This window comes from Antennarius striatus, chromosome 5, assembly GCF_040054535.1.
Source record: "Antennarius striatus isolate MH-2024 chromosome 5, ASM4005453v1, whole genome shotgun sequence".
Classification (NCBI taxonomy): domain Eukaryota; kingdom Metazoa; phylum Chordata; class Actinopteri; order Lophiiformes; family Antennariidae; genus Antennarius; species Antennarius striatus.
Window position 1 is genome coordinate 5,847,824 of NC_090780.1, and position 22,468 is coordinate 5,870,291.

Below are 22,468 nucleotides of genomic sequence, written 5' to 3' on the forward strand. Positions count from 1 at the left end.
TCACAGAGGAAACTCATTTCAGCTGCTTGTATCTGGGATCTTGTCTTTTCGATCAAGAGGCACCGCTGAAGACCATAGGTGAGAGCAGAAACATAGATTGACCACTAAATCGACAGCTTCGACTCAGCACCTTTTTCATCATAACAGTCATACGATTACATCACTGCAGTTGCTACACCAATCCATCTGTCAATGTCACATTCCATCACTCCCTCACTTGTGAACAAAGTAGGATATTTGAACTCCTCCACTTGGAATAAAGACTCTCCACCAATGCAGAGAGCAACTTTTTCCAGTTGAGGCCCATGATCTCAAATTTGGAGGTACTAAACTTCATCTCACTTATCCAAAATCTTAGTGCCACAGTGCAGAAAAACTGTATAAACAAAAGGCGGGGAAATAAATTCAATTTATTTCCCCACGTCAGACAGAATCACATGATCCAGTACAAGGTGAGTGTAAAAATTCGAGGAGTACTCAGTGACTAATTCTAGCCACAGCACAAAACAAAGTTTCAAAGTTTAAAATGACATTGCTGCAAGGAAAGTGGAAAACTTCATTGTATTTGATAATATTTTATGTAAAGTCAAGAAATATAATATTCAAACAAATAACAGTGTTGGCATCTTTCTTCAAAACTCAAGTGTACTGCATAAAACTATGAAATGCTTGAAGATTCAACATTTCCCGAGAATCTTAAACTAATATTTAGTTGCATAAGCACAGTTTCTGTTAACTGCTTTACACCATGGAGCGTGGAGTTGACTAACGACTGGCACCGGTCAACAGGCATTGCAGCCCAGGACAATTGTACTAGGTTCCACAGTTCCTCTGCATTTCTTGGTTTTGCATCATGAACAGCATTTTTTATGTCAGCCAACAACTTTTCTATGGAATTAAGGTGTGAACATTATGCTGGTCACTCTATTGTTTGAATCTTATCTGGAACCATGACTTTGCTCCGTCATTGGTGTGTTTGGGGTTACTGTCTTGTTGAAACACACATTTCTAGGACATCTACTCTTCAGCACTCGACAACATGACTATTTCCAGTATACTGATGGACTCAAACTGATCCATGATCCCTGGTGTGGGATATATAGGACCAACACCATAGTACGAGAAACATCCCTATATCATGATGCTTGCACCACCATGCTTCACTGTCTTCACTGTGTACTGTGGCTTGAACTCAGTGTTTGAAGGTCGTCTGACAGACTGTCTCTGGCCCTTCAACCTAAAAAGAATCTGATTTTCACAAATATTGTGCCATTCCCTTTTAGGTCGGTCAGTGAGTTCTTTAGCAAATTGTAACCACTTCAGCAGATATCTTTTTTTTTAAACAATGGGACTTTGCAGGGGCTTCTTGCTGGTAGGTTTGTTTCAGATAGACGTCATCTGATTGTCACAGTACTCAGAGACCATCTTAGATCTCCTCTGATGCTCCTGGAGATGATTGTTGGCTGAGCCTTTGCCATTTTGGTTATTCTCTGATCCATTCGAATAATGAAGAAATTTAAATAGATGCTATTCATTATTTTGCTGGCTGCATAAGTATTTAGTTTTAATTGTACAATGAACTTTTCTATCTCTGAGTAAATTTCCACACACTTGAACTCATCTAATTTGATGCGCACGCACACGCACATGTGCGCACACACAAACAAACAAACAAAAACACACACACACACAGTTACAATAACGATTGCATTTATGGAAGTTTTCATACTTATGGGTTGATCGGGATGTAGGCAGGTTTGTTTAAAGGATGAGACCGGAAACAGGAACTACACTGAGAAGAAGCGGCTGAAACCTGTCACGATGTGATTGGACCAGAAGACACCACATCCCCTCATCTTCTCCTTCTTTTTGGCTTTTCCCTTATGCATATTTTTGCCATTTTCCCCTTATGCATATTTTTATGCATATTTTTTCCCTCATGCATATTCCTAATCTGAGTCGTTTAAATTTGACCGGGCCAAGACAGAATTTGCTCTTCTTCAGCTGCGTCTGACGTAAGACCCGTGTAGTGCCAGCAGTCAAAGACACTGGGAAAGCCTGGATATCTGTATTAGACTTGTCAGGAATAAACTTTTTAAACTTATGACAATCGGCTGTCTCTTTCTTTTCCTCATAACAAGAACCCACGGAATAACGAAGCTTTGAAAAGACTCTGCTTCAATCATCCTTTTTTAAAATTTCTTTCCTACCTTTCAGGTTTTGGATGCCATTTTAAAGCGTTTGAAATCATTTTAGCTTAACAGCTTTTATTTTTTACACTTCTGTATAGGATTTACCTTTTCATTAACTTCTTAATCAAAGAATGTTCTTCTTCTGAACAATTTCTTGAACAACCCACTTTATTCTGTTTTTCGAGGACAAATGCACAGCCAGCATCTACAGAATCAGTTGCCTTGATCTTTAAATAAGGGCCACCGGTTTAACACCTTTTTTTTTTTTAATAATCAATGACGTCACTAATTGAACACAGCACTGCTACTTTTTTTTAGCACACCCCTTTTGGTGACTGACTCAGTTTCACAGAATCAACAGCATGCACTTTATTCCTGTTGTGTCTTGGATTTCTATACCTTCACTAAACTTAGCTTACTTGCAGTGTAGAAGTTGAAATTCTAACAACAACAGCGATTTATCTTACGAGTAATGTGGGACTGCTATTATTTTGAACCCAACTGTAGAACAGAGACTAATAACGGGATATTTTAAAATTCATCTAGATGTCAGTGATGACTGCTTTAGTACTGTATTCATCATAATATACACAAGAGGCTTTTCCTAGAAAGTAAAAAAAAAGAATATATTACCCTGGATCTGGTGAACTATAGCCCCACTAGGACTCTACGGTCCCAAAATGTCAGTCTGTTGTGGTCAGACTGGGCGGCACAGCTTTCAGCTATCAAGCTCCTTCATTGTGGAGTCAGCTCCCTGATTTGATTCATGAGGCAGATACCATCTCCACGTTCAAGAGTAGACTGGCTTGTCTTAATAATACTTAATCCATCCAATAGCCAATAAGTTGTCATAAACCTAGATCGCTGGGGAACCTCAGTGAGCTCCTGTCTCTACTTTTGCTTAATCACATTCAATTGATACATTTTACTACTACTTCTTTTCTTTCGGCTTTTCCCTTCAGGGGTCGCCACAGCGAATCATTTGACTCCATTTAACCCTGTCTTCTGCATCCTCTTCTCTCACACCAACTACCTTCATGTCCCCTTTCACTACATCCATAAACCTCCTCTTTGGTTCTTCCTCTAGGCCTCCTGCCTGGCAGTTCAAAACTCAGCATCCTTCTACCAAGATATTCACTATCTCTCCTCTGGACATGTCCAAACCATCTCAGTCTAGCCTGTCTGACTTTTTCTCCAAAACCTCCAACTTGTGCTGCCCTTCTGATGTACTCATTCCTGATCCTATCCAACCTGGTCACTCCCAAAGAGAACCTCAACATCGTCATCTCTGCTACCACAAGCTCTGTCTCCTGTCCTTTCCTCAGTGACACTGTCTCTAGAACAAATAACATCGCTGGTCTCACCAGTTTTGTACACATTTCCTTTTAGCTGAAACTCTTCTATCACACATCACAACTGAAACCTTCCTCCATCCATTCCATCCTGCCTGTACACGCTTCTTCACCTCTTTTCCACACTCTCCATTGCTCTGGACTGTTGAGCCTAAGTACTTAAAATCCTCCACCTTCTTGATCTCTTCTCCCTGTAACCTCACTCGTCCACTTGGGTTCCTCTCATTCACACACATGTACTCTGTCTTACTGCGGCTAACCTTCATTCCTCTCCAGGACAAACCTCCAACTCTCTAGCTTCTCCTCCACCTGTTCCCTGCTCTCACTGCAGATCACAATGTCATCTGCAAACATCATAGTCCATGGAGATTCCTGTCTAACCTCGTCTGTCAGCCTGTCCATCAACATAGCGAACAAGACGGGGCTCAGAGCTGATCCCTGATGCAGTCCCACCTCCACCTTGAACTCTGTCACACCTACAGCACACCTCACCACTGTCTTACAGTCCTAATACATGTCCTGCACTGCTCTAACATACTTCTCTGCCACTCCAGACTTCCTCATACAATACCACAGTTCCTCTCTTGGCACCCTGTCATAAGCTTTCTCCAGATCTACAAAAACACAATGCAGCTCCCTCTGGCCTTCTCTGTACTTCTCTATCAACATCCTCAAAGCAAACACTGCATCCGTAGCACTCTTTTTTGGCATGAAACCATACTGCTGCTCACAAATGCTCACTTCTGCCCTAAGGCTAGCTTCAACTACTCTTTCACATAACTTCGTTGTATGGCTCATCAGCTTTATTCCTCTGTAGTTGCCACAACTCTGCTCATCTCCCTTGTTCTTAAAAGTGGGCACCAGCACACTTCTCCTCCATTCCTAAGGCATGTTCTCACTATCCAAGATCCTGTTGAACAACCCAGTCAGAAACAATTTCCCTTTTTTGTAGTTTCCACCATTTTGACCTCTGCTCTGACGTTGCCCTCTTCATCTTCCTCAACACGAGAGTCATCCTACATACCACCATCCTATGCTGTTTGGCTACACTCTCGCCTACCACTACTTTGCAGTCACTGATCTCCTTCAGATTACATTATCTACACAAGATGTAGTCGACCTGTGTGCTCCTACCTCCACTCTTATAGGTCACCCTATGTTCCTGCCTCTTCTGGAAGAAGTATTCACTTTAGCCATTTCCATCCTTTTTGCAGTAAACTATTATTTGTCCTTCTGCATTCCTGTCCAGGATGCCAAATCTGCTCCTCACCTCCATATCACCTCTGTTTCCTGCACCAACATGTCCATTGAAGCGTGCACCAATGACAACTCTCTCACTTCTAGGTATGCTCTGCATCACTTCATCCAAGTCCAACCAGAATTTCTCCTTTTCCTCCAGCTCACATCCTACCTGTGGAGCATATCCACTAACAACATTGAACATCACGCCTTCTATTTCTAGCTTCAGACTATATCACTCTATCTGACACTCTTTTTACCTCCAGGACATTCCTAACAAACTCCTCCTTCAAGATAACTCCTACTCCATTTCTTTTCCTATCTACACCATGATAGAACTGTGCTCCTAAACTTCTAGCCTTGCTACCTTTCTACCTGGTCTCCTGGACACACAGTATGTCTACCATCCTCCTCTGCATAATGTCAACCAACTCTCTACCTTTTTCTGTCATAGTTCCAACATTCAACATCCCTACTCTCAGTCCTATACTCTTGGCATTCCTCTTCTCTCTCTTCCTACGGACACACTTTCCTCTTCTTCTTTGACCAAGAGGAGTCCAATTTCCACCAGCACCCTATAGGTGCCGATACATCAATACATGTTACTATTTGCTTTTCTTACCCATAGTTGTTTGCTCTCTTTCCTTCTGTTGTCCCACTATCTGTCTGAGTTGCAAATTGCTGCAAGTCTTTTGGTCTACTCTAATGTCTGCTCCTGTTGTCCATCTTGTCTTTCCGTCTTCTGAGCCTCCCAACATGCAGGACAAACAGACTGAAGAACTCCTTCATCCCCCGAGCCATTAAACTGCACAACTCCTCTCTGGGGGAGATGAAGAAGAAGAGAGTCCACACGAGAGCTGAGGGATAACACAAACAATGCACCAAAAACAATGTAAATACTATAGACACTTTACCAATGCCTGACTAGGCTTGTTTATTTTTTCTATTGCTATGCCTATTTATGATTTTCTCTTTGATTATTCTATAATGGGTTATTTATTTCTCTTTCTATTTGGTGATGGTAGTACTGTTGCCTCTCCATCACTCTCTCTCTCTTTGGCTCAGTCTCTCCACCTCTGTCTCTCTCTTCCTCCTCCAAGGATTTTAGCTTCTCCTCAAGGGTTATTTCGGTTAAAAGGAAGTTTTTCCTTCCCTCCATCACCAAACTGCTTTCTCATGAGGGACAAGTGGGATTTGGAAATTTCCCCACTGTGGGATGAATGTAGGTACAGTGATCACTCATTATTTGCGGTTCTAGGATCACCCGCTATATTTCAAAATAAAAATCATCAGTGCAGTCCCTTGAATTAAGTTCATTATTGATTATTAAAAAGGATTTTTGTTCTAAAATAATTTCTTTTAATAAAGTATTGATTATCAATTTATGAACAAAAGGTTTTTTATTGTCTGTTAATGTCTACATTTGATATAAGACCAGTGTGGATAACTATAATTAGACTACAGCCTTCCTGGCGTCATTAACGATTATCGAGCAAATAAAAGCCGGTCCGTGAACACATTGTCTTACAGGTCCGTGACACAAAAAAGGTTTGGGATCACTGATCTAAATACCTGAGATAATTAAAAGATATCTACAATGTGCGGTTATGTAGTCTTGTGGGCTGAGGGATGAAGTTGTCTCTGAGCCTGTTGGTGCGAGCACGGATGGTGTGGTACTGTTACCCAGACAGCAGTATTTGGAACAGCTTGTGGCTGAGGTGATATACAGTGCACAGCAATAATGAGTACACCCTCTTTGAAAAGTAACATTTCATACAATATGACAAGGAACACAAAAATATACAGTATTTCCAAAGTGTTCACAGACTAAGTTAAACACAGGATCTGTTGAGCTTTTGAACTTAAAACTAAGGTTAATAATAAAACTGAAGTTGTTTTTATTCCGAAAAAAAAAAGTGGAAATCATAAAACAGCTGTAGTTGCACTATCCGTCCACTAGATGGAGCCGCGCTACAGGGATTGCATTTATGACTGCCTGAGTACCTGTGAACTGTTATGTCAAAGAGGCCATTCTAAGCCTCATCAAGGAAATTTGATCACTTGATCACTTTGCCATCTTAGGAAGAGGTCAACACGCACGGGTTTTTCCCTTAGTTACTGAAATGAATGTTACAAGTATTACAAAATACTGTACTACAAAATGATTTAAAAACATAGTCAAATTAGATTTTATTTCAAAAGTGCCAAATCCTAACAGAAGTCATCTCATGGATCTTTCCATATAGAGCTGGTCTAAAGCAGTTTCTCGTGCCTATTTACAGGAAGCCCCCAGATTTGTCCAGGAGCCGAGAAGAAACAAGCAACCCACATCTAAGCTGCCCCCCCCCACACACACACCCACACACACTCACACAGTTACCTTTTGTTTCAAGTGTCAACTACATTTACAAATCAATTGCAGCACACCAGGCCCCTTTGTCTAGCAGTGACTCAAGCTCTTGAAATTTCAGAAAAGGCAGGGAGTTCAGCTTTGAGGGTCTTTCACTCACCTTTATGCCAGTTTCTCTGTTTCCGCAGACTAGTATGGAATAGTAAGGACCTTCACAAGATTCCAGATTACAGCATTGACACTCGACAATGACATTTTTCGACTAATTACGTTTAAAGTGGGTTATTTTCCTGCGGTACAGTGGTTGGGAAATACTGAAATAAGTCAAACATTTTAAATAGAATTATAGCAAATTCCCTATGTTTTGCTACGTTACATGATGTTTATTATTAGTCAAGCACATTTTAGGACAGCTCGGTTGCGCTGTAGGGCCTTAGGGTTTTTATTTTATTCTTTAGCTGGGTGTAGCGAATGAGTGACGGAGGATGGTTTTCCGTAGAAAAACGGGAGTTACCACTGTGGATAAAGTGGTTCGAACAAACCAAGCACAGTCCCACTGAGTCTTTAATAATAATACTCCGTTCACTCTCAAAACAACTACAGTACGTTGAAAACAATGTATTCCCAACTTCATTTGTCACAGTTCAAAGCTGCATGAACAGCTGTTTTATTTTTCCCCGAAATAAGTGAAGTAGTATTATCTTTTACCAACAGCAAGGTACAACAGGTCGTGCAACTTTTTGTCATGAAGTTGGTGCATTCACAACTTGATGAGGGGAACTTCTTCCTAATTCAGTAAACACGTAAAAGAAACAGTCTGATACCACTACAGTAAATCAAACGTTAGTGCTATTACAACACAGCACTGTAATTTGAAATAGTGCAAATAAATAACAATAACACAATGACTCAACATCGTTCAAAACTAATGTCCATATTCACAATAACTCTCAGCCTTGTTCTGTTGTAAACAGAAGCTCACAGTTTCAGTTAATCGCTCATCAGCAAATCCCTCAAATTTTTCCCCTTCAGTGTCCGAGTTGCACAGTACGGCGATTACGGCATCCGTCATGCCTGGTTCCAAATCGTCAAAGTCATCATCCGAATCATTGTCGTCGCTGTCGTCTGGCAATCCAGTGACAATTTCTGCCTTTGCGAAAGTGTGGACCACAGTTGAAACTGATATATCAGCCCAGGCATCTACGATCCATCTGCAGATTGTGGCGTATGACGCCCGGTGCCGTCTCCTCATCTTGGTGAACGTGTGTTCACCTTCGATCATCCACTGCTCCTACGCAGTTTGCAGTCTAGCATTGAATGCCCTGTTGACACTGATATCTAGCTGCTGCAGTTCTTTCGTCAATCCACCCGGAATGAAGGCAGGCGCCGAATTAGTGTGCTTCACTATTACCCGGTCTCTTGACATAAACTTCCCTCAGCCACTCACTCTTTTCTTCGTCCATCCACCCCTTCGGGTAGCTTTAATGACAACACCGGCTGGAAAATTTTCTTTAGGCAAGGTATTTCTCTTAAAAATAACCATTGGTGGAAGTTTCTGGCCATTAGCCTGGCATGCGACAACGACAGCGGATGACTTCTCGTTCCCTGTGGTGCGTATGTTCACCGTATTGGTCCCCCTTTTCTCCACGGTGCGGTTCACAGGAATATCAAAAGTCAGCGGAACCTCATCCATGTTGACGATGTGCTCTAGCTGGATAGTCAGTTCACTGATCTTGTTTTTGCGCAGAGAGGTTATCTTTTCTTTGTAATCTTTCGGCATTTGTTGTGAGACAGTAGTTCGTGTGCGGATGGAGAGGATGTCTTTTCATGAAGCGAAAACACCAAGAAGGACCGCCTCTAAATTCATTAATGTTCATGTCGCTCGCTAGTGCTGTTGCCTTCATCCGAATAGTGACTGTAGAGACATTTCTAACTTGCTCTCTGTTCAACCACCCACTGTTCAAGTTTGTCCTCCAGCTGTGGCCATCTCGCTTTGTTCCTTCTGAAACTGTAGACTTTTTGAATTGCAGCAGATCATCTTGCTGCTTCTTCCACTTCCGTATCAATGATTCATTAATGCTGAATTCTCTCGCTGGTGCTCTGTTTACCATGTTCTCCTGCATGAGCAATAGCCTTGAGTTTGAAGTCTGCGTCTGTGTAGGTTCTCAGTTATCCAGGTCATGGTTATCCAAAGCTGTTTAAGTCAATCCACTGGACTTCAAGAAAGTTCTTGAAGACATTTCGTCTCTCATCCAGGAGACTTCTTCAGTTCTTCAAAACTGAAGAAAACGAAATGTCTTCAAGAACTTTCTTAAAGTCCAGTGGATTGACAAACAGCTTTGTAAGTCTGCATCGTAAGCATGTCTCTTAACAGGTGCCATTTTGGGGTATCCACACACAAGTACAGTAAAGTGGGACTGGAATTCCACTTTATCTACCGTTATTTTACCTGCTGTACTTCGGTGAAGCCCCCTGACTTTCATGTGCAGTCTTGCCGGACTACGCCCCCTGACTACCGGCCAACCTGCCATTTGGGGAACAACCCCTGGTGGCGTAGTCCGGAATGACTACCAGCCAGACTGCCGGCTCTTTTCAGCGGTCTTGTTTTAACCAATATTAATATTACTCCATATATAAGGCACACCTGATTATAAGGCGCACCGCAGGTTCATGAGAAAATTATAGGCTTTTAGGTGTGCCTTATAGTGCGGAAAATACTGTAATCATTAAATAATATACACTCTGTTAGCTCTTGGTTCAATAGGCTATGTTCATTTCAATATGTTTTAATAAACATTGAACCAGTCCGGCCCTCGGCTTGGAGCATATTTGTTATTTTTTGGTCCTCCGTGTATTTCACTTTGACACCCCTGCTCCAGAGCAATCATAAGCGTCCTGTTGGGTTTGTCTTTTAAGGCGCTTAGAAATGTCTACTGATGTGATTAAGCGGTATACAAATAAAGGTTGATTGATACTCACTTCTGAGATGGCAGTGTTACGCAGATCATTACGGTTAGAGCGCAGAGCTTTAGCGGAGAAATCTACAAGCATTTTGAACCTGGAAAATCTATTTGCTTTTTGCTCCCACAATGGTTGAAGGAGGAGAAAACAAAGATTTGATCGTCCAATCCCTCAACTAGCTAACCTGTCCCAGGCTGGAAGAAGCGTTGAAGAAGCATGCACAGGCAGGATGGAACAGGTGGTGAAAAGTGTCAGGTGTGATGTGTGATAGAAGAGTTTCAGCTAAAATGAAACGAAAGGTGTACAAAACTGTGGTGAGACCAGCGATGTTGTTTGGTCTAGAGACAGTGTCACTGAGGAAAAGACAGGAGACAGAGATGGAGGTAGCAGGGATGAAGACGCTGGGGTTCTCTTGGGAGTGACCAGGATGGCTAGGATCAGGAACGAGTACATCACAGGGACAGCACATGTTAGAGGTTTTGGAGATAGTCAGAGAGGACAGACTGAGATGGTTTGGACATGTCCAGAGGAGAGATAATGAATATATTGGTAGAAGGATATTGAGTTTTGAACTGCTAGGCAGGAGGCCTAGAGAAATACCAAAGAGGAGGTTTATGGATGTAGTGAAAGAGGACAAGTGGTAGTTGGTGTGAGAGAAGAGGATGCACAAAACAGGGTTAGATGGAGGCATCTGATTCGCTGTGGCGACCCCTGAAGGGAAAAACCAAAAGGTGAAGAAGAAGACCCATGGCTGACAGGCTTCAGGGTATGCTGCAAATTGTTCATCTGGGAATGCCTTTTGTTTACAAGAGATTGATTTGGTGTTTGGAGCCACACTTGATTTTTTAACTAATTGTTTAACCAAGGCAGCAACGAGACATCAAAGCACGACTGGACATTTGCAAGCTACTGTGCTTTTAAAAACTTTTGGGGACACCAGAAATTTTTTGCAGCTCAGGCTGTTAATTATTTGCTATAGGCCAACACTGCTGGAGACTCAACATCAATACACTAAGGTCCTCTCCTCCCTCTTCGCCCTGACCCCTCTCTCTTACTCCTCCTCCTCCTCCCCGACCTCTGTCTCCAAGTCTCCATTCACACCTCACTCGACTTCTCCCCCGAGTTTCTATCATTTATGCCCTTACTCGACTTCTCCCCCGAGTTTCTGTGCTTTATACCCTTACATCTTTTCTTAGGTTCAGCCCTCATCTGCCGCTATGGACCGGCTCCTCTAATTCCATCATTGTCATCCCTCATCTATCCATCAGCTGGGGTCCTGCTTCCTTCCTTCCTCCGTCGCCATCATGCAGTCATGCATGCAGCTGTGGGGAGCATGTGTAGAAGACAGGAAATCCAAAGGCTTGAAAATCCTGTCCCACTTCAGCAGCGAGAGCTCAACTATGACTGCAAATTCTTTCTGGCCTACCTGTCACTCTCTATGTCTCGCTCTCTGTTCCTTGTCCTGTGTCTATCCCCATTGGATTTTCTTTCCCACCTAACCGACCAAGGCGGTTGACCGCCATCCAGAGTCTGGGTCCTGCCCGGAGTTTCTTACTGAATGAGGGAGTTTTATCCCCGCTGCTATCGCTTATGCTTGCTCTGGAGGGTCCTGCTGGATTTTTTCTGTCTGAAATTTCTCCTTATGTGATTATGGGCTATACAAATAAAGGTTGATTGATCAGAGTGGATTTGTAGCTCAATGAACAGGTAACAACTACAGGGAACTTCTTTCTTTTCTTGCTGAGCATGACACAAACCTGCATTACCACTTTTCTAATTAGCAGAGTGTTTACTGGGAGATCTGGCAAAATACAAAATGACCTCATTTGTGCTATTTCAGAAGTGATTGGAGAAGAGATCAAAGCAGAAATCAAAAATGGCTTTATGTCCCTACAACGGTGGATGAGACATCAGACATGGGTAATGCCGCATAGCTTGCTCTTGTCTTGCATTATGTAACGGAATCAGGTGTCAAGTTATAAACGCATCAGTCCTCGAACGCTACACTGGTGGCAGCGGTGCGAGCCGTTTATAGTATTATGAGATGTACAGTGTGCCCACATGTGATTAACGAATTCCACGACACAGCGACAAACTAATTATCTTACTATTTACGGTAATTTAAATGTTTATGAACCCTCCCCATACTGATTTTAAACTACTTTTGTTTCTCACGGACGTCCGAGACTCGTTCCATAGGATGAACATAATGCACTTTCAGATGCCATCAGCCAATAGAATGTGCGCACGGTATCACTTGACTGCCTACCAAAAATTGGCGATGAGGTGAAGTCATGAGCGTTGATGCGCACTGTATTTATGCAATTTTGACTAAGGAGAATACCACTGAAGGCCCAGATGTGAAACGCACAGCTCGCCACTGGGTTCAACCATCCAATTTGCTACACTGACACTCAGCACAGAAAAGATTGCTATTGCCATTACCGCATTGGCCCGAAAATAAGAATGTGTTTTTTGCATTGAAATAAGACTGAAAAAGTGGGGGTCGTCTTACATTTGGGGTCTAGACATTATACCCATTCACAACACTAGATGGCGCCAGATATCTTTAAAGCGAATGCTGAAGAAAAATAAAAATAGCGGTAGCACGAAGAAGAAAAATGAAAAAATAGCGGTAAGAAAGAAAACAGAAGAAAATAAGTGAAGAGATAAACAGAAAATGGAGAAACGGAGCGACAATCTGGAGAAAAGTGGGTCAAAGATCGGCCAGGTTAACCGGCAGCTGAGGAGAAGTTATGATGCAAACTTCAAGATGACGGTGATAAAGTCTTCAAACAATTGCAAAGCGGCTGTGAAATATGGTGTCACAGGGTGTAATGTACGGAGATGTACTGTAATTATTTTCTATATAAAAATTAAATTTGGTGTTCAAAAAGTCTTTTTCAAATTTGCGTCTTGAAAAAGAGGGGGTCGTCTTATATTCGGGCCAATACGGTATTGCATATGAAGTTAAATGCCAAGTTGCATGAATATCCCATGAGAGTCAAGGTTCATGACAATAAGCATACATAATATTTTATATATTTTCTCATTAAATGAAATACTTCGAATTGTACTACCAACCTTGAGGAGAAAGCAGGTCATCTATGATTGGATGGTTGTCCTTGACATCATGGTTACTGACCAGTGTGGTGAAATTATGCATAATTTCTTTCATGCTGGCCATGATGATGCCTCGGCTGGAATAGCCAGGAGCCTCCACAAACAGATCCTCTATGCAAAAGAACACAAGGAACCACTGCAAAACTACAATTTTGGAGTCACTTCTAATAATATTAAAAATATACTGTGCTTTTAAAAGACTTTTTACAGAAACAATTGATCACCACCATTGATTGACACCACTTCCATGATACGTACCAGTCATGAGGACCATGTGCCGATACTGTATGTACCGGGCTTGGAGCTCCATAATACAGTCCAGGTCTGGTGACCGATGATTCATCATGTCACAGTCATGATATGGGAGAAACTCAACGATTTGCCGTTTATGATAAGCTGATAGTATGTCTAGCAGGTTGGCTGCATCTCTCCTGAACCTGATGACCAAATTAAAGGATACACACAATGAAAATTAAACCCCTCTTCATGCTTGTTACTTTAAACTGTCAGAGCCCAAAAAATCTTTCATCCAGCTGTAAGGTAAAGAGTGTGTGTGAACTGTGCTTAAGCTGTATGCGGAGCCTACAATGGTTCTAGAAAGGACACACTGTATCCATCAATAGTAGCATCCCACATTCCACTAAGAAGCAGGCTAAATTGTGACTGAAGTTAATAAAGGCACCGCCTCATAACTGAAGGTTGAGTGCTGACAGGAAAAGCCTCAGCGACCATGTGAATTTAATCTTGTATGTGGTGCTGTGTTATTAAGAAGCCCAAATGCTCCATCAGTACCTGGACTGCTCTTTTAGTTTCTTGTGGGTTTTGAAGTGAACCTTCCACCTCCATACACTCTCGACAGAACTGTGCTGTTCCAGCATCATCAGCAGAGCGGTCAGCTGGTCTGCAGAACAACATCTTGTTAAAAACACATTGCTTTCACTGAAACATGTACCAGATATACAACAGATCCATTATAAACAACACATCATACAAAAAGACAATGAAGTTAGAAACATAACACATAAATACCCCTACCGCATGAATTTGATCATAATGAAATAAAAAGGTATCATATTGGAGTTATGACATACCATGAGTGATGAAGTCCGGATTGAGGATTACCTCGTCAGAAACAATGCAGCCTCCAGAAACAAAAAGTTCATTGTAGCTTTTGTTGAGGATGTCATCCAGTGTATCGATTCCCAAAAACACCACAGAAGGGTGTCTCTTCAGAGACACTAAACTTGGAATCTGTTGAGACAAACAGCCCGGCATCCTTTTTAGTACCTTTACAGAAAATCACTTTCATTTTTAAAAAAATAACCGATTGTAAGTATGACTGTGTGCCTCAAAAAGGGCAATTGCAGCTTCATGACCATCAGCCCATCTACAGATTGTAAGTATGGCTTAAATAATAATTTTGAAAACAGGGTAAGGGTGGAGCATACACTACTCCCACAAAGAAAGCTAATAAGCCAACAATAATACAGTAATCCCTCACTTATTCTTGCTTCAAGACCCGCGGCTTCACTACATCACAGATTTTTAGTACGTAGTCACGGATTACCATACGCACATACTATTGGCTGACAGCATCTGTCTGTGCACTGCAGTCCAAACTCACGGTTCATCCTGCACCATTTCTTTAAGACAAAACTGTTGTTCTGTTGTGTGTTGACCTGAGTTGGCCTACTTGTGTGTGTTCTGCACGTGTTAGCGAGACTGAAAAGGGGGCGTGAGAGCGAGAAGGAGAGTGTGAGTGGAAGATCGTTGTCAGTTCTTGTTTGCCCCTTGTTAAGGCTGGACGCAAAATAATGACAGTTCAAGGAATACTGTGTGCGTCATCCTTGCCTTCCATAACACTGGGGAGTTACAAGTCGATAAGAGTGTGGGAAAAGGTGATACAGATATGCATATAATACAGATATAGGAAGGGTTGATAAAGGTATAAATTACCTTAATCAGTAAAATACTTGGTCGCTATATCGCGGAAATTCATTTTCGCTGGTGGTCCAGCACAGGAATGCATTAACCGCGAATAATGAGGGATTACTGTAGTAACAACAAGAAATGCCTGATTGATAGTCAGCCACAGCCCTACATTTCTGGTAAAAAAAAACTGATATTGCTTCCTGCATACATGTTACCTCCAGGTCAACACAGAATGTCAGTCACAAAATGTCAATCAACCACCAATTGTTCACCTGAAGCAGCTGATTATTCAGAGATCAATAAATAAACTTTTATTTGTAGAGTGCTTAATCATATCAGCAGACATTTTAAAATGTTTTTACAGAAAGTGAAACCCAATCCAACAGGTGGGGAAAAACACCCTTATTTAGGAAGAAACTTTGGTCAGGACTCAGACTTTGGACGGCGGCATCCGCCTTTGTGAGGTACCTTATGAATGCACCCAGAGATGTCCTTATTCTTAATTATGACCAGAAGCCTGCTGTCAGAGTTTTCTTGGCTGAGAAAGGTCCCAGGACTCTGCTCCACGTTACCCTGCTTCAATAGATGTTCCTGCAAAAACAGCATACAGTTTACTCTCACATAGGACTGAATTCTACACCACATATATTCAAATCTGCTACCAATCTCTTGTTTGGACTGATCCCAGTGGGAGAAAACTGAGGTCTGTGTTTATTTATTCATTTTTGTTCTTTTAGAGGAAGATGAATCGAACTTTTTGATGCCCGCAGGGGAATTTTTTTTTCCACGACACATGCATATGTATATATATAGTATATATATGGGTACAAGCCCATTACAAACACACACACACGTGGCCTGTAAGCATGCAAATAATGAGAGGTAGCACGGTCAGCAGCTTTGTTGTGGTGCGTCCAATGAGCAACTTGTAAGGGGAATGTGTTTTGCTCAAAGGCATCTTGGCAGTGTGCAGGAGGTGAATGGGCGCCTCCCACTGCCAGTTCACACTTCAATTGTCATTGGTCCACATGAACCTTGAACCAGCCACTATTTGGTAGATAGCCCACGACTTAGTGGACTGAGCTACTCCCACCCTTGATATTTACAAATAGTAACTTAACATCGTTAACAGAATCTTCATCATAAATCAGAACTAATCAGAACTACACTGAATTAATGCATTAACAACTGTTTGCATATATTTAGACATCAAACATGTAATCCACTCAGTCTGCCAGTGACTTTACCTTGACGTCTCTATAGACCTGGTCCTCTGGCTCAGTGTTGTGGAGGTAGAAGTATGTGGAGTTTCTCTTGATGTCTTTCATGATCTCTTCCAGGTTGGTGAAGACCTCTGGCTGCAACTGCCTAATAAGGGAGCTCAGGGCTGTTGCTGGGGGAGGAGGCCCTGAGTGGGTCTCAGGGACAGAAGCACAGGATGGACTGGACACTGTCCCCGAGGGATGGGCTACACTGTTCAAACCTGACAAAGTCACCTTGCAGCTTGTGCCCTCTACACCATCAGTACAATATACAGTCCTGGTAATACTGTTATCTTGCATCTGCCTGACATTGACCTCTAGTGTTTGACTATGCTGTGGTTTTGAAGGAGTCTTTGGAGACATGTTAGGATGAGGAGAGAAGAAATCTGAGTTGGTATTGCATAAAGAACTAGATTCAGAGGCAGTATCAGACAAAGTGACTTTAGGAATTGGAGGATCAGAAGCTTGTGCTATTGTATGTGACTTCCACTCTTCAGCCCCTCTTGAAATACCAGGAGTCTGACAAACTGGAACACCAATGTCTGCAGCTGGCACTTGACCACAGAGACCTACATCATCATCTGTTTTTGCATGAGCTACCCGGATGTTTGATACAAATGCGCTAACTTTGCAAGCCAAGACAGAATCATCATTAGCTGGACTGCTGGCAGGACCCTGTCTTAACCAGCTGTCATCCAAGTCTGTTAACATGCCGTTAATACTGTCATGTAGAGAGCTGATGTAGTCCTGCACAGGAGGGCAGATGTTGTAAAAAGACACATATGGTGAAAACTGAGTTATGGGTAAATATGGAGGTGCATGTTGAAGTGCTTTGGCTTCTGTGTTCCACGTAGAGTGTGGGCACTGCGGAAAGCTGTAATAAATACTTTCCTTCTGCAGGATGAGCTGTATCTCTGAGGCAAACGTGTCCAAATGTTTGTCCACAATGCTGTCAATATGTTGGAGATGATGACAAGGAGCAGTGGGCAGAGAAAACAAAGAGCCACAGGACAATTCCTTGGTGTCTCCTTTCTGATCTTCATCACTAGCATGTGTCACTTCCACTATCTCCTCTTCTTCAACTTGCTTACCCTTGCTTACATCTTCTGCCCCTCGCTTTTGCATGTCTGCAAATGATTGCATTTGTAGTGGTGTGGTTTCTTTTTTGTGCATCAAAGAGTCTTCCTTTACCCTCTTCAGTTCCTCCATGTTCCCATCTGCAACTTCAAAGGGTGGTTGTGAGGGAGTTGACCTAGTCTTTGAGACTGGAGGGATAGGTGGCCGGAAGAATGTACAGATGGATGGTTCTTCATTGCTCTTTTCTTTTCCCAGAAGTCTCTTTTCCTTGTCTTGAAAAATTCCTGTGGGAGGCAAACAATGCAAGACTGAAAATGCAATTATGAGAGTAAACACACTGTATAAGTACAGACACTGTGGCATCAGTAAGTGACAAATAGAATGTAACCCAATGGCCTAAATTGTAAAGGACACTATGTATGAAGTTTGGTTGTGTTTCCATTATGTAATACAAAGAATGGTGACATTAAAGGTAAGAAACCCAAGCTCCAGTATAAGTAGACCTTGGAATCAATAATAATTGACCCTGCACAAACTAAGTCTCAAAACCCTTTAAAACGAAATAAAAACAACTGCCCCATCTAGATTGATGAGTCACATTTATTTCTTGATTGTACTGTGTTGGATGCTTAGTTCCAGATTTAATTTTGAGGTTATGCTTACCTAGATGTTCAGTGTAACAGCTATCCAATGTTTAATAAGTCAAAATGAATTAATTTAACTTTTGTCTATATGAATGCATCAAGGCAATTCAATGTTGAAAAAGCAAAAAGGTCAAAAATCACAAAATGTCTCTGCAGCTGGAATTTAATTTTCAATTTCATGACTTCTGTCTAAAACATTAAAAATGAGCATACATTTGGAAAATAACAGTGTTACAATGGTTACCTGAAAATTCCAAGGAGGTTGTTGGGACTGAAAGCTCCTTGTTAAATGGCCTGTGCTCACTTGGCTCCTGGGACTGGCATCGGAAAGGACAATGGCTGAGTTTAAGGGACAAGTGTTGAAAGGGAAATGAGGGAGTGGTGGGCTCTGGAGATGGGCAATGACAAGTGAAGGAGGGTGACCTGGGCTCTGGGGACGGACACTGAGATGGAAAAGGGGGATGGCAGGTCTCTGGAGAGGGGCATTGTGAGGTTGAAGGAGGAGGGCTGGGTTCTGGTGATGGACACTGAGACAGGGAAAGAGGAGGGCTTGGCTCAGGGGATGGGCATAAAGAAGGAGTGGCAGGAGAGCTGAGATCAGGCGATGGGGTTGGACTCGTCCTGGAAAAATTGACTTTTGGAGTGATGTGCTGGAAACGAGGGTCCTGAGGGATGTTTCTGTCTCTTTGAGCGTAGCCCTCTGAACGCAGACCTGGACAAAAAAAGACCAGTTTACAGTTAAAAAAGTACAAGTCTTATAGTTTGTAGCAGTATTTTTTCAGGAAAAACTACTGAAAAACCACATTAACAGCATTGCACATATAGGAAGTAAAATGTGGATGCATTATGTTTGAGATGAACGTGAGTTGAAAACCAGTGAAAAAAGGTGGGACTTCAGTTGAGATTGAAGACTCAACTATGCAACTATTTTTTAAATGCTCCGTAAATTTGGTGTAGCCACCACAAAGGCCTGATCACTCCTGGTGCTAAACTGTGTTCTGGGAAGATCCAGAATCATGACTAGACAACCTCAGAGTGTGTGTAGTTGTGTAACAAGCCACATAAATAAAAAGGTGCCAATCCACTTAAAACCTTAAAACAAGCAATAAATTCCAAAAACTTGTTCCTAAAGTGGCATGAAGCTATAACTGGAATGATTATTTCATTTTTTCTAGTTGTGATTAAAAGCTGAGAGGCATTTTGCACGAACTAGAGATGGAATTATGACTGGTCCAGAACCACAGAGTATCATTCGTAACATATCCTAAAGCATGTATGACGCTTTCAAAATCCTTAAAAGACAGCTGTGGCTTAACTTAAGCCAGTGTCTCCAGCTGGAAAAATCGCATTTTGACAAAAGCTAATTCGTTTAATCAAAAGCCACTATCAAAAATATTACACAAATTTTTGACAAATGGTTGAATATACGACTGATAGGTGCCAAAAATGCCATCACTGCCATTGAGGTCAGACTGAAGAAACAACAACTTCAGTTGTACTCTCTTTAGACACAGTTTCGATCCGGACATGTTCTGAGATCATTCAAGCAGTTTGCGAGGAGTTGTAGTGAGTATGTGTCTATTAGTTTACAGAGGCAAATACAGCATGTCTGTATTTGAAATGTCTTGCCCCAAAATGATCCGTGGTCCTTAATATCTTTGATTATTGATAAATTCTCCTCCGCCCTCAAATGTTCTGTTTTAATGGGGCGTAGCTCTCAGCTCCCCATCTCCTCCCCCATCCCCCCTCTGAGCTGCCTCGATCATCGCTTTACAGTCCAGTGCGCCTTATAGTGCGGAAAATACTGTATTGAAAATATTTGTTCTCTGTTCCATTGCTATTTATGTAAAATTCAGTGTTCAAACCTTTTTGGAAATAGGGTTACACATGCTTACTAGGCTGGCAGATAAACAAACCTGTGATGGGAATGAGAACCCACGGGATCTCCACCTCTTCCTCGTCATCTTCAGATCTTCCTTCTTTCCTTCCAAGCCAAACTCTTCCTTCCACTCTACCTGCTGCTCCATAGTGATTCATGTCCCCACTATGCGAGCTGGGACTAAATCCTTCCAAACTACTGACACTGCCTGTTGTCAGCTCCTATGTAGACATATGGATAAATAACACATAATAAAGTATACTTCTAATGTCATTATGCATATGGCTGCTGTACTTTTATAAAACAATAGCAGAATATTTCCCTTTGATAGTGTAAGCTAAAGTAAAAGATCTGATTTTATAAATCCATCAGACCACACCACCCTGAAAACAATGTTTTAATCATCCAACAAAACATGAACAAACCTTAAAAATATCAACTGCAGTGTTACAATGTCATGACTGTCATGTCTAGGAAAAACAGTGATGGTGCTTTTCAAAGCCATTATTAGTGAACCTCTTCATTTATATTTCAGAGTTTAGCTCTGTGAATAATCTTCAGATTATTACAATCAAAAATTGTTTTTTGTAAGATGCCTCAAACTCTAGACTTGACCTGTTCATGACTACTCACTGGCTAAATGTAAAGCAGGGCTGCATGATTCTGGAAAAAAGAAAATCACAATTTATTTTTTATTATTATTAATAATTTATCCCCTCTAAATGTGTGCTAGAGAGGACTAATAATTTCCCTACGGGGATCAGTACAGTGCGCTGGCAAGGATTTGGAACAGGAGAACATACTATACTGGTTTTAAGGTCTCTGCACTGCATGTTTCAAAATTTCACAAACATTAAGTAATTAACTTTTAGGTGACTGCACTGACCCACAGGGAGTTACAACTGAAGTATACATATGTGTTGAAAAAAAAAGATAAAATACTTCATCATTGCAAGTACTTCAATAAAAATTGACATTACCTCGAGCTCCTCCTGTCTCCTCAGGTCAATATCACAGTGAGCGGGCAGACCCAGCTTGGTGGCCAACTTATCAAATGGACTAGATTGTCCCCCCTCTCGCTCTTCACCAACAGTCGGACTGATCTTTCCCCTTGCAGCCCGACTAAGCCCTGTCAGTGGGCAGTGAAAAATTTAGTTACAAAGCTTTATCTTTGTCATATTTTAATAATGTCCTACAATGCGCTAAGGCCTTTTCAATTAACATAGGCACCTGGAATAGGTTGGTGTAAATTACACAAAATAAAACAAACAAAATAAGGGCTACTATGAATTGGAATAAATAAAACAATTTTTTTCCCCAAAAGAATGGGAATTAAACCTGAAATAAATACTCTATGGCCAATCACAAATAATCACAGATCACATATATTGTTGTTGTTTTTACCTGTGATGCATACATGTTTGAATGTTAGTGAAGAAAATAGAACATTTTTTTGAAGAAATGTGTTGCACTTAAAAATGTGTTGCAAAAATGGAAACATCTCTATAAATATGTTCTATGCTCCCTTTGTGCTCCCCCCTTATTTAAAGTTTAAGTGTGAAGTCACCTGTCAGCACGCTAAGAAGTTCTGTAGCTTGTACAGATCCATCTTCTCTCAGATCAACTTCCTTCAAACCAAGTGGTCCAATCACAGATGCAAGAGGGCTGATTGAGGAAGGGACTTGGTTTCCCTCAACTACTAAGCAAAAGCATTAAAGGAGATATCAGTAAAACAAATTTTGCTCACTGTTTGCTGGTCAAGAAATACAAGCAAATAATCTGTAATATCGTGTTCAGAGTCATTGTCATACAAAACTTAAGATGAAAGACAAATGTCCATATCAAGTAAAACACAAGATTGTTCTTTAGAGTGCAAATGACATTTTAAACTCTTCAATCTTCAGTGGATAAGCCCCCTCTACGTTAAGGCTGATGTACACATAAACACGTAGAAGTAGACACACACAAGTACAGAGTTCATTTTACCTCAAGAAAATTGTGCATCCCTGGAATGCAAATTTGTGCATCCCAGCATGACGTTTATGCATCCCAAAATAATAGAATATACAGTAGAAGCGTACACAAGGATTGAGTTTTGTCAATAGAACAATATAAAAACCAAACAAAACCGTTAATTTAAATATTTTTATAAATATTAACAAAACTGTTTGAGTAAAAAGAAGAAAAAAAAAGGAAAATTCTATATTAGTTTTATCAAAATGTCAAAGCCTGGTAGTCAATTAAAAAAACAGCTTTAGAAATAAAGACGGATGCAATACAGTTTTCTTCACTTTTGCTTTTCACTCAATAGTTTTGCCTTTAATTCATATATTCTCCTGTGGACACTACCCCAAGCTGAGAAAGCTTTCTCCACACACATTAAAGTAAAATCTGTTAGTAATATTTGTCTTTTTCTTCATTAACTTTTTATTGTTTGTTTTTCAGGAAAACTCTCAT

General features: G+C 41.2%; 1 protein-coding gene across 1 annotated transcript in view; it reads right to left on the reverse strand.

The window, feature by feature from the left end:
• Positions 1–22,468, reverse strand: part of LOC137595204 (protein TASOR-like) — an 82,165-nt gene that overhangs the window by 14,080 nt on the left and 45,617 nt on the right. Inside the window, exons 17-26 of the mRNA XM_068315128.1 lie at positions 21,579–21,710; positions 20,992–21,140; positions 20,049–20,232; positions 18,377–18,844; positions 16,397–17,772; positions 15,618–15,740; positions 14,309–14,468; positions 14,010–14,118; positions 13,476–13,654; positions 13,179–13,328 (exon numbers count right to left, since the gene is read on the reverse strand). Of these exons, the coding sequence (XP_068171229.1) occupies positions 13,179–13,328; positions 13,476–13,654; positions 14,010–14,118; positions 14,309–14,468; positions 15,618–15,740; positions 16,397–17,772; positions 18,377–18,844; positions 20,049–20,232; positions 20,992–21,140; positions 21,579–21,710 (3,030 nt within the window). The remainder of the gene's footprint in view (positions 1–13,178; positions 13,329–13,475; positions 13,655–14,009; positions 14,119–14,308; positions 14,469–15,617; positions 15,741–16,396; positions 17,773–18,376; positions 18,845–20,048; positions 20,233–20,991; positions 21,141–21,578; positions 21,711–22,468) is intronic.